The sequence below is a fragment of the Zophobas morio genome, unplaced genomic scaffold (assembly GCF_036711695.1).
Source record: "Zophobas morio isolate AGI-343-1 ecotype UQ-CSIRO unplaced genomic scaffold, CSIRO_AGI_Zmor_V1 ptg000006l, whole genome shotgun sequence".
Lineage (NCBI taxonomy): Eukaryota > Metazoa > Arthropoda > Insecta > Coleoptera > Tenebrionidae > Zophobas > Zophobas morio.
Window position 1 is genome coordinate 12,280,256 of NW_026972111.1, and position 23,047 is coordinate 12,303,302.

The following is a 23,047-nucleotide window of genomic DNA, read 5'->3' on the forward strand; positions in this document are numbered from 1 at the left end:
TATTATTGACGCAAAGTAGAAAAAATAATATAATCCAGCTCCTGTACTTGTGTTTTTTGTTTATTATTATAATTTTTATTAATGTTGATCATATTTCTCGAAGGAGTGGACCGCAGGATATTAAACAGCAAGAAAGCAGCGCTTTTTTGTATAAGTCGACGTTTCGCCCAATTTTATTTGAGTTTCTTCAGGAATGATATGATATGATGATTAATTAATTAATGATTCAGAAAATCAAGCTCTACAAAAACCTCTAAAAAAATGGTTCAAAATTATTCGAACAAATACAGCTTCTTCGAAAAATAAAACAAATTATTTTGCGAATTTTATTTATGTGTTAAAATATAGATGTAGTCGCGGCCAGAAAATCTTGCACATTGCCAAATATATTTAAAGCAGATAACCAACGGGAAAAATATATCATCAGTATACATCTACGATTTTTTATGTTTATGGATAGAAAGAATGCCACAATTAAGCATGGAACAAGTTGTTTGATTTGAATGAATTTGTCTCCTGAAAACAGAAGCCGACTAAAATGAATATTATGTTGGATAAGTAATTGTTGTTATATTATGATAATTCTTATTTTATTATTACTAATATAGGTGGGCGCAATTGCTCTAAAGTTATTTAGACCGAAATTCCCCTGAAATTTCAATGACGTTTACTAAAGGAAAAATGAGAGACCTCAAATTGTTGTTGGGGATAATTAGTCAAATTTTGGTTAACATTTTACCATCTGCATAAGATTCCTAAGATATGTACCTATACATAAAAATTGACGATAATTGGTCCGGTAGTTTCGAAGATTATACGTCTAAGAAGAGTCGACACAGACGATTGACAGACTGTCTGTCTGTCTGTCAATCGTCTGTGTCGACATACAGGGAGACCTATCTTTCGTGCTCTAGGAATAATGAAAAGTCGAGAAAACATGAAATTAGCAAGTCGCACGATGAACCCTGAGAGCGGGGCAAGTATTGTTTAAACTTTTATACCAATTTTCTGTTATTAAACAACAAAAAGAACATATTGTGTTGCATGCTTAAAGTAAAGTTTTACTAATCAGATTTTATGATGGCGCTATTTTTTTTCTGGGGACAAATATACACATCTTAACACGTACAATGTAACACTAGGAGGCAAACAATTGTAGTGCTTTCCTGAATACCTACTTGTTATTTCTAAAAAAGTAGTAAAAAAGGTATAATAGAGTGTAAATTATTCCATTTTTAGAAATGAGTAGATATCACATTCTAAAGGAACAGTCACGAAGATTTTTCTTACAACATACAATATAGCGAAAACAGCCTAAATAGAAATTTAAATAAAAAAAATTCATTTACTCCTACGCAAGGAATTAAAAGATATTCTTTATTTTATAAAATGTAAATGATATTTACTAATGTAAATTTCGGAAATGACGTCATATTGTTAGCGCTTTTCTTAATAAATATATAAAATTTGACAACAATCAGTCCAGTAGTTTCGGACATTATCTCACTAATAAAAATTCAGACCAACGACACAGAGACAGACAAACAGACAGACAGACGGAAACGGTGGACCTATTTCAAGTGTTTTACAGGTTATGAAACCTCGCGAAACATTAAAGTAGCCAGTCGTCCAATGGACTGAATTATTATTCTTATTTAGCTTACGCTCGGGAAGTAATTTACAGAAATCGCATCATGTTTAAAACGGAAAATTTGTATAAGGAAATATCGATTTTGCAATTAGGCTCCGCCCCATAATTGCAAAATCCATATTTCCTTGCAAAAATGTACCATTTTAACCATGTTCTAAGTTTCTTGTGAAAATATGGCTATCTATTAAAAAAAAAAAGGAAAATATAAAACCCCACCCACCCACCCTATCTCAATTCTGATGATTTTTTTTATTCGTCGTAAGCCGAGGGGCGGAGCTTAATTGCAAAATCGTAATTTTTTTCCAAGAAATTACGATGTGAAATATGTTTTTAAGTAATCGTGTTATACAAAGAAAACTAAATGCATTAATTAAAAAAGAAAACCAAAAAAGAAGCCCCACCCATCCGTCTCGGCCCCAATCGTGATGAAGTTTTCATTCGTTGCGGACCTAGGGGCCGAGTCTAATTGCAAAACCCTCATTTCTTTCCAAAAATTTACCATTTTAAACGTGTTTTCAGTTTCTGAGAATAAAAAAAAATCATCACAATTGGGATGGAGTGGGTGGGCGGGGTTTATATTTTGCCTTTTTTTCTTAGTACACATAGTATTCTTTGAACAACACGATACTTAAAAACATATTTTTAAATTCTTGTAAAGAAATAAGTATTTTGCAGTTAAGCTCCGCCTATCTCCCTTGGTCCACGGCGAATAAAAATAAATCGTCACAACTGAGATAGGGCGGGTGGGCGAGCTTGCATTTTGCCTTTTTGTTTGAATATGTGTAGACTTCTTTTCACAACATGAACCTTAAATCATGTTTAAAATGAAAAATCCATATTTCCTTGCAAAAATGTACGATTTTAAGCATGTTTTAGTTTCTTGTTGAGAAAATATGGCTCTCTATATTAATAAAAAAAGGGAAAATATAAGCCCCGCCCTCCCGCCCTATCTCAATTCTCATTATTTTTTTGATTGGTCGTAGGCCTACGGGTGGAGCTTAATTATAAAATCCTTATATATATTTCTACGAGAAATTACCATGTGTAATATGTTCTTAAGAAAAAAATTAGACAAATTTTGGTTAGCATTTTATACCATCTTCAGAATATTCCTAATATCGTGAAGATGAACGACAACAGACGAGAGAGAAAATAAAAACAGATAGATGGAAAGAGGGCAAAGTCATTTAATAGATAAGGTTGCCACATTGGGATGCCATATTGATACGTCACAAGGGGCTCTCAAATGGCGCGAAAATTGCCCGTTTTAAATACTCGAGTAACGCACTAAAAACGGAAACTTTTAATCAAGTGACCGCTTCTACTTCGCAAATTTCAATCCTGTGTAAAGAACAATTTAATAAACCTCAAGAAAAATGTTTTGCTGCCAGTAGAACTTGAAAATAACAAATGCGACACTATGCGAAAATGCGAAAATCTGCATTTACTGGTTTACTTTTTCCTTTCTAGTAATAATCAAAACATTTCATTTTAGCTTAAACACAAATAAATTTAATTTAAGGCAAAATAGGGTTACACGAGTCGCAGTACTAACACCAAACGTCAGAATTAGCGGTACAGATCGTACAGATTAAAGGCATCAGCTGATCGGTCACACCGACTCAAAATTACAAGTTACTAAAAATTCCCAAGTAATACCAACCTCATTTTGACGTCACATGGGGCTGACACCTCTCCTCCCCCGTAAGCGATTTTGCCCACATACTCGTTTATGTGGTAACCTGTTCTCTATTAACTAACCTTGGAAAGAGGGGACCTATTTGTTCAGGCTCTAGTGGTCATGGAACATCGAGCAAAAGCAGTAATTTGCCCGACCGAACCTATTTCAATATTTAGTTTAAGCTCGAGTTGTAAAACATGGAATAAACAAAATAACAAAAAAATTACGAGTCATTGTTAATGATTGTAACGGCATACCTGATTATCAAAATAAAATTTAGGGCACCAAGTCATCTTCTAATCATGTGAGTAAGGCCTGTTAGGTGCGCAAAGTTGACAACTGTGGAACGGACATGTGAACATTGCTGCCAATAATTCAGAATTGCCAACACAAAAATTTGTTTTAATATTCACCCGGTATATAGCAAGTAGAAACGTACCTATTCATCTTGGAATCTGCATTTTTAAAGCTTATGAGAGACGATAAAGTTTTAAACACATTTATATGTTTCCTATCAAAGAACACGTTTGTATTATTCTAAAAATAAAAAATAGTTATCAACAAAGATAAGGCAGTTTTATTTCGTGATAGTGGAATAATCGTGCTAATTATTACTGTAGTTTTGTTTTTAAATCAGATAATTAGAAGAGGTTATATGTAGTAGTCATTTTGATGATAGCTATTAATCGATAAAAATACGAAAAAGTTTCTGTAAAAATGTGTTTTTATCAAACACTCAATAGTTCATCTCGATTTGAAGATGAACCTCATTTTCAGTTGTAAAAAAAATCATGAAAATTTTTGGCGAAGGCCACTCTTGCATTTTGCATTGTTTTTGCGCACTGTCAAAAACGTAACATTTTGTGACAATTTTCGTTAGTTTTCAGTATTTCTATTTCCCGAGCGTAAAGTAAAGAAGTATTGCATTAGAGTCCGACGGTCAACTGGTTACTTCATGTTTTCTCGACGCCTCATGACCCCTAGCGTACGAAAAAATAGGCCCCCGTTTCCGTCTGTTCCTTTGTCTGTCGTCTGTTTGTTTCCATATTTATTAGACAGATAAACTCCGAAACAACTGGACCTGCACTTGTAGTTTATCAATCCACCTTGATTTGTTTAGTATTATTATAGTTTTTATTGTCTTAGGTAAATCTTCCATTCCAAGGAAACAAAATGAATCAAATTCCATTTTTTTTTAAAGCAACTGCATACTCTGATCTAATAGTGCTAATAGTCGAATTCCTTAGAAGTATAAACATAAACAATCGAAGTTAAGCGTGTATTGACAATACATTTTTCTGGGAACGATATTTACACCAATGGTTTTTACTTTATAGGGGTTATTACAAAACAAAAATGGCAAAATCAAATTTTATAACTTTTCATAGATAAAAAAATTCACAAGAAACAATTCACTGGTTTCGGAGATCGTATGTCCAGTAAAATCACTAACAGACGAAACAGGATAGAGGACAGACATACGGAAACGAGAGATCTACTTTTTCATTTTTATGATTTATGAAACGTCGAGAGAACATGCAATTCGCCAAACAAACCAGTTTTTTCCTAGCCTACGAAGTCAAAAGTCGAGCAAAAACGTGTTCATAAATTATTTTCTTGAATCATCAGTGTACACAGTTTTAAGAAATGAAAATAAAAACACAAGCAAGACTGCATTCATTCACAGTTATTTAAAAAAAAGTAGTAATAATCTTTCTAATCACATCATCAATTTTGTGAAAAAGATGATTAAATAAATTCTAGTCAATGATCTACAATTTCTGAATCATTATTAGTGCTTCACCAAATTTCCAACAAATTCGTCACGTAGGTATTGTCTGAGCAAAATTTTAAAATTTTATTATTTTAAGAACAAATCTGTAAACACTGTGATCTCTCGGAAACGCTTTTATGTGGTAGTTTTTTTATTATGTTATATTTTCAGTCAAAAAATTCTCGTTAGGTAACTTTAAAAAGTTGTACACAAAAATTCCAGTAAAATCAAATTTAAAAGTTTATGTAAATTAATTTTTTTAAGAGGACACAGTCCTTGTATGATTTTTTTTAAATTCCAGTTAACAATTAGAAATAAAAGCAGTAGCTGCATTTTTATGTTTAATTTACTATGCAATACCCAGAACCAGTTTGTATCATCTCATCACACTTTGAATCTTTTCGTGACAGGGAAAGGCTACTTAGAAAAAAATCTCTGGTATAATTATTATAATTATTAAAGATGTGATTTGTATATGATTATTCAAAGTGTAAACAAACAAATACTACAATCAATAACAATTAAATTGTTATACTCGTAAAGGTCTTTCCTGATTTTACGGTGATTATTGCTAGTCATACGGAAAACAATATCCACTAACGCTATAATTTTCATTACACGAAATTTACGAAATTCATTTTTAATTTAAGTAATAAATATTCTTGTCATTTTTTGTCCGTTCGTTTAATTTGTATGAGCATTGTTTTTATATCATCTTCATTATTAATGCAAACACATAAACAACAATTTGTAAAAAAGTTTAAAACATTAATTTTTTTTATTTTTATTTATTAATACTTCCTGCTGTAACCATCTTCCAATAAACATTAAATAGCACTTTATACCTGCATTCATTAGCTTTTAACTCATCCCAACAGCTTGCTATAATTAGTTGTATACAATCCTTCTGCGAAAACAGAGATGACCCTGAAGAGTCTTGTAGTTCTTTCGGTGATTTTGTTCATAGTTTCAGTGAAATGTATTCAAAATAAGTATTGTCAACTGTCGTGCGACTTCGTCGTTACAACATTCTCTCATACAGTATGTGACAGAAACAATGAGGTGCGTAAATTTGAACCAATTTGACGTAAAGTATAAGATTGGCGATTTTGATTTTAGAAGTGTGGTCCACATGAGGTTTGTGGTCCAGACTTCAAAATAATACAGTTGTCGGATGACCAAAGGCAGAACATTTTGGATTTGCACAACGACTTGAGAAACCAAGTGGCCACAGGAAATGAAACGAGGGGGGACCAACCACCAGCGGCCAACATGAACGTTTTGGTGAGTTTTTCTAAAAAATCTAGCTCGATGTGTACTTAAGGCACTTACCAAATTTTAAAATATGCAAAATTATTTATCATTTTTGTTTATTTTTTTGATAGTTAATTAGTCTTTTTTCGCACTGTTAAAAGTGGTACGAAGTTTAAGAGATATAGATAAAAATTTGGCCTTCAACTTGTCCGTAGTTGTGAATTTTTTTGTAATGTCCACTTCATGGTCCCCCAAATTTGTGCGCACTATGAAAGTTAAATATTACGATTATATTCAAAACTTTGTTGTTGAAATGTGAATTGTACTGAATATGTACCAGATAAAGTATAAGACGCAGAAAAATGTAGTGTAGAAATAATCAGTACGGAAGTCAAAAACTTGTACTGTATGCAAAACAATTTTATGGTTTAGCTTGACTTTACGTAATTCATTTTTTTTTGTTTGTTTGTTTTCTAAATATACACATATTTTGCGGAAGAGATATAATTATGTAGAAGGAAAAATGAATCCATAGACAAATTTATTCATAATAAAAAAATGATCTCTCTGTTTTTAGTTAAACGATTGTGAAATATATTACATCTGATCCATATTTTTTAACAATTTTTTGTGTACTTTTGGAAACTTACTTCCTTTAACAATAGTTAGGAAAGTTTAAAATGTCTACACTAGTAAAATAAAATTGTTAAATTCAGAGTACCAATTCATTTCAAAATTTTGGCCGAAATGTGAAAGAATTATGGTTTAATAAAAAATTTCCTACATTTAAGAGAGTATTATATCAAAATGATTTTAAAATTTTATTTCTTATGCTACCGAAATTATGAAATTTGAATTTTTGATTTGAATTAAAAAAATAATTATATGTTCCATTAATAAATAAATATAAATAAATAAATAAATAAATACATAAATAAATAAATAAGTAAATAAATAAATAAATGTTTAATTGTCCTACAGAATAGTCTTCTAGTTACAGGGCAAATTCTAACAATACTTTATTTTAATCTACTTCATAATTAACAAGTATGCCTAAATCTATCATTATTAACTGATCTAAGTACCTAGCTTTCAGGGGGAGCTTTGATTAATACCGCAGGTACTTCATTTTTTAGTGAGCATTCAAATTCCAATATTTTAGAACTTTAGTCGTATTATGTCAATCGACTTTTAATACAGTAACCTATTTTTCGATCGAATTTATTTTATCAAGAAATCCTTGGGTAACTAGATCAGAAATAAAAAATTGGTCGAAAATTATTTCGATAGAATTTCCCTCGCTTCTGAAGTACAGTCTAAAAAATATTGCTTCTCTGAAAAAAAATAAAATTTGAATTTGCGGAATTTTTCATGATAACCTCAATGGAGTAAATCAATATAGAAGGTACTATATAGTCACAATGTAAAAGAAAAAAAGAAGGTTTCAACTTCTTAAAAAAAGACAGTTGGGAGCCCCGGAAAGAATAATTAATATCCTTAAAAAAAGACACTTCGGGCTTCCGAGAAGATTTTGCCTTCCTTAAAAAAGGATACTTGGGGCCACCGAGAAGATTTCACATTCTTAAAAAAAAGACATTTGGGGCCCTCGAGAAGGTTTCACATTCTTAAAAAAAGACAAGTGTGACCCCGGAGAAGGTTTCACATTCTTAAAAGAGACATTTGGCGCCCCCGAAAAGGTTTTACATTTTTAACAAAGACAATTGGAACCCCCGAGAAGGTTTCACATTAAAAAAAAGACATTTAGGGTCCCCGAGAAAGTTTTACATTTTTAAAAAAGACAGTTGGGACCCCCAAGAAGATTTCACATTCTAAAAAAAAAAAACATTTGGTGCCCCCAAGAAGCATTTACATTTTTAAAAAAGACAGTTGAGACCGCCGAGAAGGTTTCGCATTCTTAAAAAAATACATTTGGGGTCCCCGAGGAGGTTTACATCAGAAAAAAAAACAGTTCAGACCCCCGAGGAGTTTTCACATTAAAAAAAACATATTTGGGGCCCCCGAGAAGGTTTCACATTTTTAACAAAGACAGTTGGCATCCCCAAGAAGTTTTCACATTCTAAAAAATACATTTGGTGCCCCCGAAAAGATTTTACATTTTTAAAAAAGACGATTGAGACCCCCGAGAATGTTTTATATTCTTAAAAAAGACATTTAGTGCCCCCGAGAAGATTTTACATTTTTAAAAAAGACAATTGGAACCCCCGAGAAGGTTTCACATTAAAAAAAAAGACATTTAGGGTCCCCAAGAAAGTTTTACATTTTTAAAAAAGACAGTTGGGACCCCGAGAAGGTTTCACATTAAAAAAAAAACATTTGGCGCGCCCGAGGAGGTTTACATGAGAAAAAAAACAGTTCAGACCCCCGAGGAGTTTTCACATTAAAAAAAAACACATTTGGGGCCCCCGAGAAGGTTTCACATTTTTAACAAAGACAGTTGGGATCCCCAAGAAATTTTCACACTCTAAAAAAACATTTGGAGCCCCCGAGAAGATTTTACATTTTTAAAAAAGACGATTGAGACCCCCGAGAATGTTTCATATTCTTAAAAAAGACATTTGGCGCCCTCGAGAAGATTTTACATTTTTAAAAATGACAATTGGGACCCTCAAGAAGTTTTCACATTAAACATTTGGGCCCCCCGAGAAGGTTTTACATTTTTAAAAAAGAGAATTGGGACCCCCGAGAAGGTTTCACACTCTTAAAAAACACATTTGGGGCCCCTGAGAAGGTTTTACATTGTTAAAAAAGACAGTTGGGGCCCCCGAGAAGGTTTCATTAAAAAAAAAGAGATTTGATGACCCCGAGAAGGTTTTACATTTTTAAATAAAGAGGGGCGTATTTTCCCCTTCTCGAGAAAATAGGGTAATTTGTGATGACGTCATAAACATAGATAATACACAATGCGAGAGAAAAAGAAAGAATTCCTCACTCGTAACTACTAGACCACCACCGGTTCGGTTCCGTTAACGGTTAGCTATTATTATACCGTGCATTATGTTTTTTGCAAAAATTTGGATGGTTAGGGAAGAACTCAAAACGGATTCGTACCCCACACTTATAGGACTATATTGTTGTATAACAATTAAATCAAATAAACATAATTTTTTGAAACGATGTCATCAAATTTTTGGTGGGGATGATTAACAAAATTGTGGTTAACATTTAACCATTTGCATGATATTTCTAATATACCTACATACAACATTTGACAACAATCGGTCCAGCAGTTTCGGAGATTGCGTGTCTAATAAAAATGGAAACAGACACCAGACAGACAGACAGACTGAAACGGGGGACTACTTTTTTCGTAGGGTTATGAAACATTTGCTTATGCTAATCCATATTTACTTATAATCTTTATAATAAAAAAAATACTTACTCACTAAGCATCAAGATTTTTTTTTAAATCGATGCAGAAAAATTCGACCTTATAAATATTCGTCGGAATTTTTAATGCTTATTAAGTCCTTTAAAAAATAAGCAATGCATTCTATTGTTTATCCATTTTCAATTCCCCATCGTAAGCTAAGGAAGTATGTATTGTAATAAAATAAATGCTAATCAGAATTTGTCTAATCATCTCCACCAACAATTTTATGACGTCAGTTCAACATTTTACGCAGTAAAGAATATTTAAATTTTGTAAAATAATGGAATGCTACACTTGGGGCTTATGAATCCACCTTGATTTTGTTTATTATTATTATTATTATTATTAATATTATTATTATACAATACAATAGCTGAAGTGTGAACAAATTAACTAACATAATTGTTTTATAAAAATGTAGTCGAAGTAGTTTTTAAAAGTTAACTCATTACCAGTGATAACGCCCAAACATTTGATTATTCCTTTAGTTCTTTGGCCATTTGATTTAAGTTTGTTTGTTTACTACGGATACATAAATAAATACTCGTTTCAAAATGTCAGTCGTTGATATATTTATGATAACTATCCGCAAACAAAGTTTTGAATTCAGAGTATACACAATTACCTGCATCGTTAATGTAAATATTGAATAATAGGAATCTTAGAAGAACTTCCTTGCGGCATTCCAAACTCAGTTTCGATTTCACTTAATATACGCGGATTTCCACATACTTCCTCCAGTTCCTCCTAACTCTTGGCTGCAAAGTAGATGCTTTCGATTAATAATAATAAATAATTCTTGTGAATTTAAACCTCAGCCGAAGCGAACAAATATCCTAAAACACTGCATTATAAAATAAGTACTTATTGTGCAATAAAAGTAAGTATTATATTTTCTGATGTTTTTTTTTTCTTGGACATTGCAAAGACATTGCATAACAACTCTTATTAACCTTTAGTTGCTTGACAGTTTATTGTACTGGTCTGATAAAAAAATGGTACATTATAATTGAAAGTGTACACTTGTTGTAGTAACATGTGGTTCGAAATCACTTGATATCTACGTTAATAAACTTCAGTAGGTAAAGCTGTAAATCACTCAGGAGTTACCGATGCGGAAAAAATGTTCTGTTATGCTATGAAACTATAATAATATACCACTTATTAAATTTAAATTCTTTGTAACAACCAAGACAAAAATTCAGTATTATAGTTGCTTAAAAAACACCTCTATTATAAAAGTACAAATTTCGTTTTAAATTTAATTCAGTAATTTATTTAAATTAAAATTATTTCGGGGATTGAGAATGTCGCATCAAAACATAGAGGTACATGAAGTTTTTGTTAATGCTGACATTTACGTGTAGCATTGGCAATGTAGACTCCTTTTCATCAGATGACCTTTCATTTATTCAGAGCAGTTAATTGATTATACATAAACTTTACAGTTCTCGGACATTACTCTAATTTTAATATTTCTTTGGCATTTCTAGCATAGGTACAACAATAATTTTTACAACAAATCAGCAAAAAAGTTTCCATCAGGAATTTAAAAACAATATACCACCACTCGAAAAAGAGTGGAAAATACATTTTTCTACAAGTGATTCAAAACATACAAATCGAACAATGAAAAAAAAACATTGATGAAAATTTTAGGGTTGTTATATAGTATATCCGATGTAGCCCAACTGCGCTGATAACATCTTTTGATCTCAAAACGAAAGCCAAACTGCGCCGTGCGTTAGATGATACCTTACGTGTGTCCGTGAATTGCATCTTTCTGATTTTAATGTTTCTAATGTGAACAATAATACTACACTACTTGAAATATAAATAGCCTGTTATCAAGTATGTGCAGTAGATTTGAAATAAGTATCTACAATAAACATAAATAAAAAATACAGTATTACAAAAACAAAAAGAAATAATTTGAAAAGGTGTGGATGAAATTATAACAACCGCAATTTTTTTTACCAACAACTTCTACTGTTTTTACATATGTCTAAAAAGGAGAAACAAATTTAAACGCACTGCTTAAAAAACTAGAAGATCTCAGTTTTTACACGAGCTATATTTTGACACTTGTTTTGAGTATTTTTGGCTTTCACAGTTATGATTATCAGAATTTTTAAATGACAAAAAAAATTTACAAATGTGACTCCTAGGCAAGAAAGCACAAAGTTTCGGATTACGGGAAATTGCACAGTGTTTTAAGTAGAATTTCAGAATCATTCCTAAATTGTGAATGGAGGAACAAAATGTTTGACCTCAACTGTCCGAACGAATTAGTTTTATGTATAAATAATTGTTTTAAATATTAAATATCTTCATTATGTATGCATGAGATTCATAAATTTAATATTTTGTTCCTCATAGTTATATCTCACTGTTTAATGCACTGAATAAAGTATTTGAACTCAAAAATTTCTGGCGACAGCATAGCTAACAATATTACATTACACTCATGAGTTTGTAAAATTCTTATGCCAATAAATCAAAATTTAATTTTTTTGTTAAAGACTCTAGAGAAATATGTATCTAAGAAGAGCAGTAAAAATCGAACATTTCAAGTGTTTGTAGTTTTTAAGTTATAGCAGATTAAAGTGACGCCATAGCGACGTCTGACCGATTGGAATGTAAGACGTAAAACTGGATAAAAAATATTGGCACGATGATAATTTCAGATATGTTCGACTAGAAGCTGTTGTCTCTGTTACAGTGTTTTCTGCTCTGTGAGAACACGTGACAAAAGGTGTTTGAGAGTAAAAACAACCATCAAATCGTAAACAAGTTTTACAACTACTTGGCAATGCTAAAATTTTCCTTTTAATCCAGTTTAATTAGTAGAAAATTCTACAATTTTACAAACGCTTTATAAACAATTTGTATACAATTTTCGAGTAAAGATAAATAATATATTCTACGATAAATAAAAGAAACATGAGAACAAAAATTGCAGTGCAATAAACCGAATAAGAGCTTAGTTGATTCCAAGTTAAACGTGGTTCACATAAAACCATTTAACTACTTTTTTCATTCACAGACCTACAGCAGAGAGTTAGAGTTCATAGCACAATGCTGGGCCAACACTTGCAATGGCAATCCTCTCATCCACGACCACTGCAGAAGAACAGGTACTTCCTTCAACACCTCAGAAAATAAAAATCATTTTTCTGTTTACACTGTTCATTGTTTCAGCCGAATATGAACACGTAGGACAAAATCTCGGCTTTATTAATAGCTCCGCACCGGACATTGACGTTGACAAGTCTATGAATGAACTCACGATGCTATGGTATGACGAAGTTGCCATTTTTGAAAGTGATTGGGTTAATGAAACTATGGATAGAGGTCCGGACGTCAAAGTGGGACATTATACGCAAATGATTTGGGCCGACACGTCCGAAATTGGTTGCGCAGTTAGTTATTATTCATCCGACACAAACAATGAGACATGGTATCATATTGTTTATGTCTGTAACTACGGTCCTGGAGGAAACTATTTGGGATTACCTGTTTATGAAATTGGGGAACCGTCGTCAGCATGCGGTGGAGGTTTGGAACCCAGTGAAGATTACGAAGGTTTGTGTGGAAAATCGATGAAAGTGGAAGAAGAGGACACAAAGTTTGATATTTTTGATTTTTAGTAATGTTAATTTGATGGTATGATGTAAGTTCTTAGTTGTAGGTGTTTTTCAGTCGTAGGAACTGCCACTGTAGAAGCTGTAAATATGCTATTGTAGTTTTAAAGAAATTCATCTATTCTTATCGAAAAACGTTTAACGCATCACACACTAGTTAGTAAATGTACTGTTAAATCTTATATAACAAAATGACTAACAGTTATGAAGCTCTTGAAAGTTTCACGTTCATGTAACCAAATGTTGATTAATAAACTATTTGTTCATACGTTGTTGTTTTGCTTCATATTCAACTGAGAGGTAGATAGTTTTAAAATTATAAATATTTAGATTTAAATTTCATGTAAAAAATAGCATCAGTCACACCAATAACATTTTTAAAAGTTGACTGTTCAAAATCTTTATAATAGAATAATGGTAGCTAGTAATACTATGGCATGAGTAATAGTCAGGTTTAAAAATTATTTGTTTTATTTGTTAAAATAAATTGAGGCACCGTTGTGGACATTCTCCATACATGAATCATTTAAATTTAATTAAATCATTTAAAAAAACATATTTCTTTATTCCCAGATATTGTTAAGCGAATAAACCACAAGTATAAACATACTATTTTGCATATTTCAGAGAGGATTTATTAGAAAAAATTTTGAGATGACATCATCAATTTTTTAGGAGGGGATAATCGAACAAATTTTGATTAATGATTTACCATGATTGCGACAACCTTAAAATGTTGCGGTTTCAAAATTCAAAACGTTAATACAAAATCTGGATATTTAAGGTGAAAACTCAACATGGTTTCATACATTAGAAATGAACGAGTAGGTATTTTATTTTATGGAATTAAAAAAATTAGTATTGTAAATTTTAGAAATCATCATCCCGCTGGTGGTGGGGATGATTAGCCCAATTTTGATTAGCGGTTTACCATCTACATGATTCTAGATTCTGGATTCTAAATTTTATGGAGGTTGACCGTAGCCAGTCGGCACTTAGGCCTCGCCTTTGGGTCCATCGTACCTCCCCAAGTCAATATCAGGGTGTTTCCCGCTCCTTTACTCGTCAAACTACCCAACTGCTTGGATGTACTTGAGTAATGCAGAAAGTGGGAACTCCCTTTATTTCAGTCATACTAAGTCAGATGTTCCGTAGTATGGATTCCCTGTAGGAGGCTAGCGCTGGACACTCACAAAGAATGTACTCAGCAGTTTCCTGTTCTTCATTGTATCCACGACAGATTGGGTCTGTTACCACTCCTATCGTATGTAGATGTTTGTTAAACTGGTAATGTCCAGTAAGAAATCCTATCAGTTTACGCAATTTATCCCTTGAAAATTAGAGATAAAATTTCGTCAACTTATAGTCTGATGTAGCTATACAAGCTCTATTATGCCGACAACTGGTTAATGTCGTCCATATTTGCTCATGGCGTTTATGGGTTTATTGCATTCGAGAGGGCGACCGAAGGCGTGATTGCCGATTGCCGGTTCGGGTCCCCAGAAGGGCATACGCGCGACTCACTTCGCCGTCTCATCTGCCCTCTCGTTTCCTTCGTTGCCACTGTGTCCTTTGATCTAACAAAGTTCTATACCATTCCTCTGCGTCACATACCTTAGCGTTTGTCTGCACTCCCAAACCAGCCCGGATCGAATGCAGCTGTTAAGGGCTAGTAGTGTCTTCTCATATATTAATTTTGTGCCCATTCGGTCACAACCCATCCTTAACAAGGGTATTCTGTTGAACGCCTGCGTCAAGATACGAGTGTGCTTCGTTATGCGGCCTTGCTTGTTCCATACTCCCAGAGAGTGAAGTCTTAGAGACGTCCACATTGCCGCTTCTTCTATGTAAAGGTTAAGAGGTGCTAAGCAAAGAAGTGTCTCCATAGCCCCTGTGGGAGTGGTTCTCATTGCTCCGGTAACACTGAGAGACGCCATTCTCTGAACGTGTTCAAGTTGCAGAACTGTTGTTTTTTGTCTGGCTGTGAGCCACCAAACTAAAGTTCCATAGCACAACATCGGTCTGACTATTGCCGCGTAGATCCAGAGGACGATCTTGAGGTTTAAACCCCAAGACCTTCCCACCACTCTACGACATTGCCAAAGAGCCGAGCGTGCTTTTTCTACTTTATCATCTGCTTCTTCCAGTTCAGTCGCCAGTCCAATACAACTCCCAGGTATTTGACTTCGTCCGAAAGTTGAAGTGTTGGGTAAAAGATTCTTCCTCATCTGTAGTATGCCAATTTTCCTTCTCTCCATTTACGGAAAGGGTATGCCTGCTGCACTATTCCTCGACTATTGTTATTGCAGCTTGCATTATTTCACATAATATTTCTACATTTTTTCCTGTCAGCAAGATGACTAGATCATCTGCATATCCAATTGTGTGGTAGCCAAGATCATTGAGGCGTCGTATCAGGCTGTCAACGACAGTGTACCACAGTACAGGAGAGATTACTCCTCCCTGGGGACATCCCCTGTCTACAACCGCCTCGATCTCAGTGCCACCTACATTAATTAGTACTTACCTATTCCTCAACATACCCTTAACCCACCTAGTCATGGTGGGGTTCACGTCGTGCTCTTGTAGGGCTAATTCTATGGTTTTGAAGGTCGTTTTGTCGAACGCCTGGAGCATTGGCAACAAGATAGCGCGCAGTCTGCTCATTCCCCTCTGCAGGAGGGCGGGATAGATACCGTCCACTTCCGGAGATTTATATGGGGAGAAGCTGTCAACTGCCTACTCCAGTCTTGCTTCCGTGACTACCTTGGCAGCCAGCGCCCAGTCCTTCGGGAAAGGTTGAGTACCGGCTGTATCCCTTTTGGAATGGGAGATAGTCCTTGTGCTGCCTAGAAACATAGTCTGCAGCAAAAGTTCTGCGGACTCTTCCAAGGTGGCTATAAAAGTCTTTCTTTAGAAAACCTGGTTGTTTGTGTGTAGTCCTTCGAGAGAACTCTCTTCAGCCTTACGATTAGTCGAGGACCTCCACGTTTCCCGTTTCCTCTTAGTTCCATTCCATCTGCATGATATTCCTATACATACAAAAATTTGGCAACAATAGTTTCGGAGACTACGTGTCTAATAAAAATCGACACAGATGTCAGGCAGGCGAACAGACAGACAAACGGAAACGGGTGATCACTGTTTTAGTACTCTAGGGGTCATGAAACATCGAGAAAACATGAGAGTGGATGCGATTACTATGCTCACGCTCGGGAAGTAAAAAGAAAATGCAATACTAAAGAAATGACTAAAAAACCAAGGTAACACAATAGAGAAACTAGAGGGAGAGCAAGAGGAAAATTTTGTCATTTTCGACGGCCAACAAATAGCAAAATAAAACATGAATGAAAACAGAGAAAAGACTAAAATATAGTCGAGAAAATAGGAATTACTTTAAATTTAAAAGAGAACATAACTGAACCAAGCAGGATCTGAAAACAGGCGCGGATACAGGATTTCGTTCAGGGGGGGGGGGGGGCAATTTTTGTGCAATTTTACCTATCTACCAGAAATTCGTTTTAAACAAAAAAATTTATAAAATTTTAGCTAGTATACTCTTTTCCACATAACATGGGTGACATTTGGTTCTTTTCATTCCACGTATAGTGTACAGTAGAATCTCGATAATCCTAATTAATTGGGAAAAAGGTGTGTTCGGATTAACGATTTGTTCGGATCAGCAATTTTCCCAAAAATCTGAAAGGGAATTGAATAACAACTTCATACACAACTGAAAACAAACCTCAAGAAATAAACCTAAATTTTATTAAACAAAAATTAAAGAATTCTTAAGCAACAATAGATAATAATAGATACATATAAACACCCCGGGATCTATACCCCGAAATTTGTCAGAATTTTTAGATGAATTTTTAAAAATGAAATTTTCCATTATGTATTCGTATTACCTCCATTATGCAAATTTCAACCCATTCTCGACGATTTTCGAAATTTAACTAAATACATATTTTCTTGTAGATTTTGGACCTCAGAAGTCACTTCTGGCTTCATTTCTTCGATAACCATTTTTCCACAATCGTTGAAATATCGCAATTTTTAAAAATTTCGAAAAATTCGAATTTCACAGCGAATTTTCCGAAAATATTGCTCCGTTACCATAAACATGGTATATTTTTGGAATCAGCACGTCGGGATATATATCTCTGAATTTTTTCAGAATTTTTAGGAAATTTTTTCGAAAATGAAATTTTTCTCATGCAAATTTCGACCCATTTTCGACGATTTTCGAAATTTAACCAAATACTTTCTCTTGTAGATTTTGGGTCTCCGATAACTTCATCCGTTTTTCCAGAATTAGTTAATTAATTCAGTGCTTTGAAATATCGCGATTTTTTAAAATTTCAAAATATGTATTCCATACAACATATGCAGAAAAATCTTGCGTCATTTTTGAAAGTAGATGCATGTTTTCAAGTTCAGATCGGATTGTAGAGTTTTTGTTCGTATTAAAGAGGCATCGACTTCAAATAGCCTCTGTTCGGATTACTGGATGTTGAGACAATCCTGAGTTCGGATTATAGAGGTTGTACTGTATTTACAAAATGAAGTGATTTCAAAATTTTGAAATTGGTCAAAATAAAGTACCTCGGTCGTGTGTCAGGGGGGGGGCAATTGCACCCATTGCCCCCCCCCCTGGATCCGCGCCTGTCTGAAAAGGTAGATCAAATGAAACAAATACAACTGACAGTATAATTAAGATCAGCAAACTTGATGAAATGCTAAGAGCATCCAAGAAACTAAACGGAACAATAGTCTTGATAAACTAAGAGTACTTAAAGCGAATTCTTGAAGAATGAAGATGTACGGACAGGAACCAAGACTTCAGAAAATATGAAAAATACCACAGTGAGGAGGGAAGAAAACAGAGAGGTAGAACTGATAGTGAATTAACTCTTCCAAGTGGATCAAATGGTATACAGGGATATAGGAAAATAATAAAAACAAGAATATACACGGAATGGTCCCAAAAAATTGTGGTCAACTACAAGGTGAGAAAGCGGAAGTTAGACATATTACGCATTAGCGAGACGATGAACCAGGCAAGGGAAGTAAAGAACTAGAGGACGACTATTTCTCAGGAGTAACACTCGGGGAAAAAAAAAGAAGGGATTACCATAAACTTATTGAAAGAAATGAAGAAAAGAATAATAAAGGTTGCATCGGTGAAATCCAGAATCATTAGAATGGATACAGTACTAGACATCGCTATAAACGTAATACAGATATTTGTACCAGTTAAAGCCACGGAAGAAAGAAAGATGTCAGAATTCTATGAAGAACTGCAAACAACAGTAGACAAAATCACAGAAGACAACAATAAAATAGTCATAATCGGAGACTGGAATGCAAGAATTGGGAAAGACAGAAGTAAAGACGTAGGTAGTATGAGGCCATACGGACAACAAATTATGAATCGAAATTGGAAAGAGAATCAGTAACTCCTTATGGATCCACTGGACGAGAAATATGCTTTAATTAGCTGAAGCACGAGATGCTAAAAGTATAAAAATAGATTACATCACATATAGCTGAGATGCAGTGTTCTAGAACAAAAATAGATTTGAAAAAAACTTTCTCCACTTCTAAAATTAAAAAATTTAAATTGGGTCATTTTCTAATTTCCTGATTTTTTAAGATGACGTCAAAATTTTTAATTGGGGGAAAACACGAGTATGTTCTTTTAAATATGTACAGTGTAACAAAAAGACAGTGTCACTGCGTCCCCAGAAAAATTGCATGAAATATTTTAAGACAGTGAATCGATATAAAATTGAAAACAAGAATAAATGATTAAACCACAGGTAAAAGAGCATGTTTTCCGGAATATTTCAACTGAAATTTAAATAACAACATTTTGAAATGCACTGATAATTTTTTTTTTTTGAGGAAATTAATATACTTTTTACTTTTAATTCACTTTAGCATTTTACTCTAAAACATGTCTCTAATTTCAGAGAAGAATATGGTTGATTATTATTAGTTGAAAAAAAAAAAACGAAATTAAAGCAGACCAGCCTCAGACAGAAGGGTTGTTAACAGAAACATTTTTCAACGGGTGTAGTAATCAAAAATCCGTTTTCTATGAGCAGTAGCGGCTCGTGGCGTTTTGAAATGGGAGGACACAATTTGATTGATGAGTTAAATATGAAGATATAAAACAGGCTGTTATTGCCAATTAATAGACGAAATTGTGTGACGGAAATAATTACAGATTACATAATAAATAATATAATACAATAAAAGTAAAAAGTAAAAAAAAATATTTGTCCACATTCCCTTAGTTTTAACTCATTAGTCATTACCGAGGAAACACACAAAACAATTTATTATTTTTTTCACAACCGCACATTCATAAAAATTTACCATACGTGTTATGTATAGTTTTGGAAATTTCATTCTACCCTATAAAATTTTATTGACAATAAAGAGACGGATAGTAGTACAATAGCAAGAGATATTTACAACTTAAAGTTTTATAGGGTCGAATGAAATTTCCAAAACTATATATTAAACTATTTATGAAGGTCTTTCGTTTTGCCATGAACACTTTTTTTATAAATCCGTGGTGGCTCTCCTTAAATTTTTCACTACAATTTTATCATCGTAAGACAAAGGACGATTTTTTATTAAATATTCAACTGAATTCATTATTTTTATTTAAAATCAAACGATTTCACGCAAAATGAAAATGAACTCCCGTAGTTCAATTACTGTTAGCGGTCATTGTTTCAAGAGTGATCCAATTCCAATCAAATACAGCGACTAAAAGTGAGGTTTCCAAGGCAACGGAACAAACAAAAAGTCAAATTGACTCCTGATTGGTTCTCCATTTTTATCGAGACCTTACCAAGGATATAATATGCACGACAGATATAAGTTTTGATACATATGCAGTGGCGTAACAATCAAACTGCGGGCCTGTGTTCTACAACACTGTGGGGCCCCTAATGAACAGCGAAATAAAAATATTTAAAAATACGAGTATAATGAGTAAAGAATGAGTAGATTGCAATTAGCGCTAACGTTTTATGAAAATCATTCTACCTGAAACATTGAATTAAAAAAATAAAATACAATAATTACCTGAAGACATATAATTAAAATATATACAATATTAGAAACTAGCCGACCCGGCAAACGTTGTTTTGGCATTTCTAGTGAATATTTTGGTACATAGTTAAATAAAAAATTAAATTAAAATAAATACATAAAAATTTATCGTACGACAATTATTATATTCAATGGCCATCTTGCAACCCTATTGCGCATCTGTGGATGAAAGCAAAGATACTTATATCGTTATTAAAAAATAGGGGTTGGTGGTAGAAGGGTCAAAATTTAGGGTTATATGTATTTTTTGATGCCAAATCTTAAAAAAATAAAAATAAAAAATGTTGTCTAAAAAATAAAAAAAGTTTGGTGGGCCACCCTTATCACTTAGGGGTTTAAAAAATAGTTTACTAGACCTACCGAATATACACAAAAAATTTCATAAAAATCGGTCAAGGCGTTTCAGAGGAGACACCAGAATTTTATATTAGATTATTTTAGAAAAAAATTCATTACCATAAAAAAGGTTATACTGAGTCGACCTTAAAAGATTGACGTATGCTGTCGCGGACTTTTTTTTAGAACTTTTAGAAGGGAACAATTCCATCATAAATGATTTTTATGTAACTTTAACCGTTTAATAAGCAGCGTAAGCAACGGAAGCTGTCAGAACGATGTTTTTATATCACTAGTGAGATATACTAGTGAGACATCAAACGAGAAAATCTGGCTTCTATTACATATTTTTGTTTACGTTTTCGTCATAATTAATTTTTGAACCTGACCTGATTCTTAGCCGATAGAAACACGAAAATAAATGGATAAGTTTATAAACAAAAAAAACGAACTCAAAACACTACTTCTTCCAAAAAAGTAACTGAAAAACAACTTTTCCAACACTTGGTTTACAGATTTCCAATGATTCTGCTAAACACCATTTCTAACTTTGCACCACGGCTTTGTATTGAATTTATTTCATATATCTGGACATCGTGTATATATGTACGCATAACTAAAATTTTTTGTGAACTTAAAAAATAGGTCGTAAATTTCCAATATCAACACGGTTCACTGCTTAATAACAACTTACCAAACACATTATAGCTAAATATAACACACTTTAACATGTAAATTTGACTTTATAGCCATTAAATTTAAATGATGATTAATACAAGTTTCGAATTGTTCATCGTGCAGCTGTAACAGGTTGAACGTCCGTGATGACATCATCAGGTTTACCTCGTTCTAACTGCTGAATTTTGTTTGACATATGTCTTTGTGGCCAGCATTTGCAGAACAAATGGCAGATTTGGAAAGACACAGATTCGATTACAAAAAATTAGTCACAAGCACGGTACACAACTGTCGAACACCCAAAAGAATAATCAATAACTCTAGTAACATAAAGAAAACTCACGAATTTTGAATTCTTTTCAAGTATATAGTAACTAAGTAACTATATAACTACATATAACTAATTACTAATCAGTTACCATGATGCTAGCCAAATTTTGAAAAAAAAGTCAGTTGAATTAGGTAATTGTAGTTCCAAAACACAAATGCTGAATTTTCAAAAACAAAGTTACTGCCTACATATTAGAAAAAAATTCTGTAAATAAAAGGTAGGTTAAATTATATCTTTATTTTAGCTTATAGGAGCACAAAAAAACAAAAGTTGCAAAACCAAATTTTATAATTTGATGGAGCAGCAAATGTAAGGGAACTTCTGTCTAAATAATTTTAATCCGAGTTTTTCCTTGGATAACATTTCATTTATTACGGGCTGAAAATTGGCGCGAAATCATGCTCAACTGAGACAGGGCGTATACAACTCTCATCCTGTAATAACACTAGGTGGCAATAAAAGTACGCAGGCTATGACGGTTAGACGTTTAAATCACAGATGATTTTTATTAAGATCATTTTCATTTACAAATTTACAATGCTTTCATTCTGTCCCGTTTTATTCTTAGTTGTTGGAGGAACTTCGGATGACTTCATTCTGGCGTAGCAAATTGAAATGAGTATTGAATTTCCTAGGTGATTTTAAATATTTATTCTTTGTTGAATTGTTAGGTGGAAAACAGCCATTGTTTTTGAATCTGCATGTTTTTAAAATTTGAATTTCGAATAGTGCTTTTTAGTTATCACGTTGGCAGCAACTTTAAAAAATCGGCATTTTTTAAAGTTTGGAATTGCGGGAAGTACTGCATTTCTACAAATCAGAAAGTTTCATGTCACTGCTACAATTCTTATAAAAGCAGAGATAACCACCGGTTAACACAGTATTATTTTTTTTGAAAATTTTCCATAACACATCTCGACCTCGGTTGCACGTTGTTATAAATGCGAATAATTTCCATTATTATCATTTCAGTTTAGATAAACGGAAAACGCTTTGACTCTATCGCGAAGTCACGAACTGTACAGTTAAAATCCCTTCGATTAATATTTAGTTAATAAAAATAAAAAAAAAGATTGTCAAGTTGCGTTGTGGCGACTTCACGTTGGCAGCACTTTTCCCTGCGCCGCGATTGGTCGATCCCGCTCCGCACAGTCGGTAAAATAGGCGCGGCCA

General features: G+C 33.3%; 2 protein-coding genes across 2 annotated transcripts; one reads left to right on the plus strand and one right to left on the minus strand.

The window, feature by feature from the left end:
• The first annotated feature begins 5,989 nt into the window (after window positions 1–5,989).
• LOC135123116 (venom allergen 5-like) lies at window positions 5,990–13,663 on the plus strand. Its single transcript, XM_064047629.1, has 4 exons — window positions 5,990–6,168; window positions 6,226–6,390; window positions 12,798–12,888; window positions 12,953–13,663. The coding sequence occupies exons 1-4, from the start codon at window positions 6,028–6,030 to the stop codon at window positions 13,399–13,401; spliced, it is 846 nt and encodes a 281-aa protein (XP_063903699.1). The 5' UTR covers window positions 5,990–6,027; the 3' UTR covers window positions 13,402–13,663.
• An 872-nt stretch (window positions 13,664–14,535) lies between these two features.
• On the minus strand, window positions 14,536–15,653 carry LOC135123839 (uncharacterized). Its single transcript, XM_064048716.1, has 3 exons — window positions 15,010–15,653; window positions 14,920–14,958; window positions 14,536–14,725 (listed from the first exon to the last, which is right to left on the minus strand). Exons 1-3 carry the CDS (start codon window positions 15,651–15,653, stop codon window positions 14,536–14,538), a joined length of 873 nt encoding a protein of 290 aa, XP_063904786.1.
• Window positions 15,654–23,047: the final 7,394 nt, after the last annotated feature.

What these genes read in the sequence shown, in the direction of transcription:
- LOC135123116 (XM_064047629.1), top strand. Translation starts at nt 6,028, where the DNA reads ATGACCCTGAAGAGTCTTGTAGTTCTTTCGGTGATTTTGTTCATAGTT. An exon ending in TATGTGACAGAAACAATGAG is followed by an intron (nt 6,169 to 6,225) that starts GTGCGTAAATTT and finishes TTTTGATTTTAG; the next exon opens with AAGTGTGGTCCACATGAGGT. An exon ending in CGACCACTGCAGAAGAACAG is followed by an intron (nt 12,889 to 12,952) that starts GTACTTCCTTCA and finishes TCATTGTTTCAG; the next exon opens with CCGAATATGAACACGTAGGA.
- LOC135123839 (XM_064048716.1), bottom strand. Translation starts at nt 15,653, where the DNA reads ATGGAGAGAAGGAAAATTGGCATACTACAGATGAGGAAGAATCTTTTA. An exon ending in GAGTGCAGACAAACGCTAAG is followed by an intron (nt 14,959 to 15,009) that starts GTATGTGACGCA and finishes CAAAGGACACAG; the next exon opens with TGGCAACGAAGGAAACGAGA. An exon ending in AGGGCAGATGAGACGGCGAA is followed by an intron (nt 14,726 to 14,919) that starts GTGAGTCGCGCG and finishes CTAATTTTCAAG; the next exon opens with GGATAAATTGCGTAAACTGA.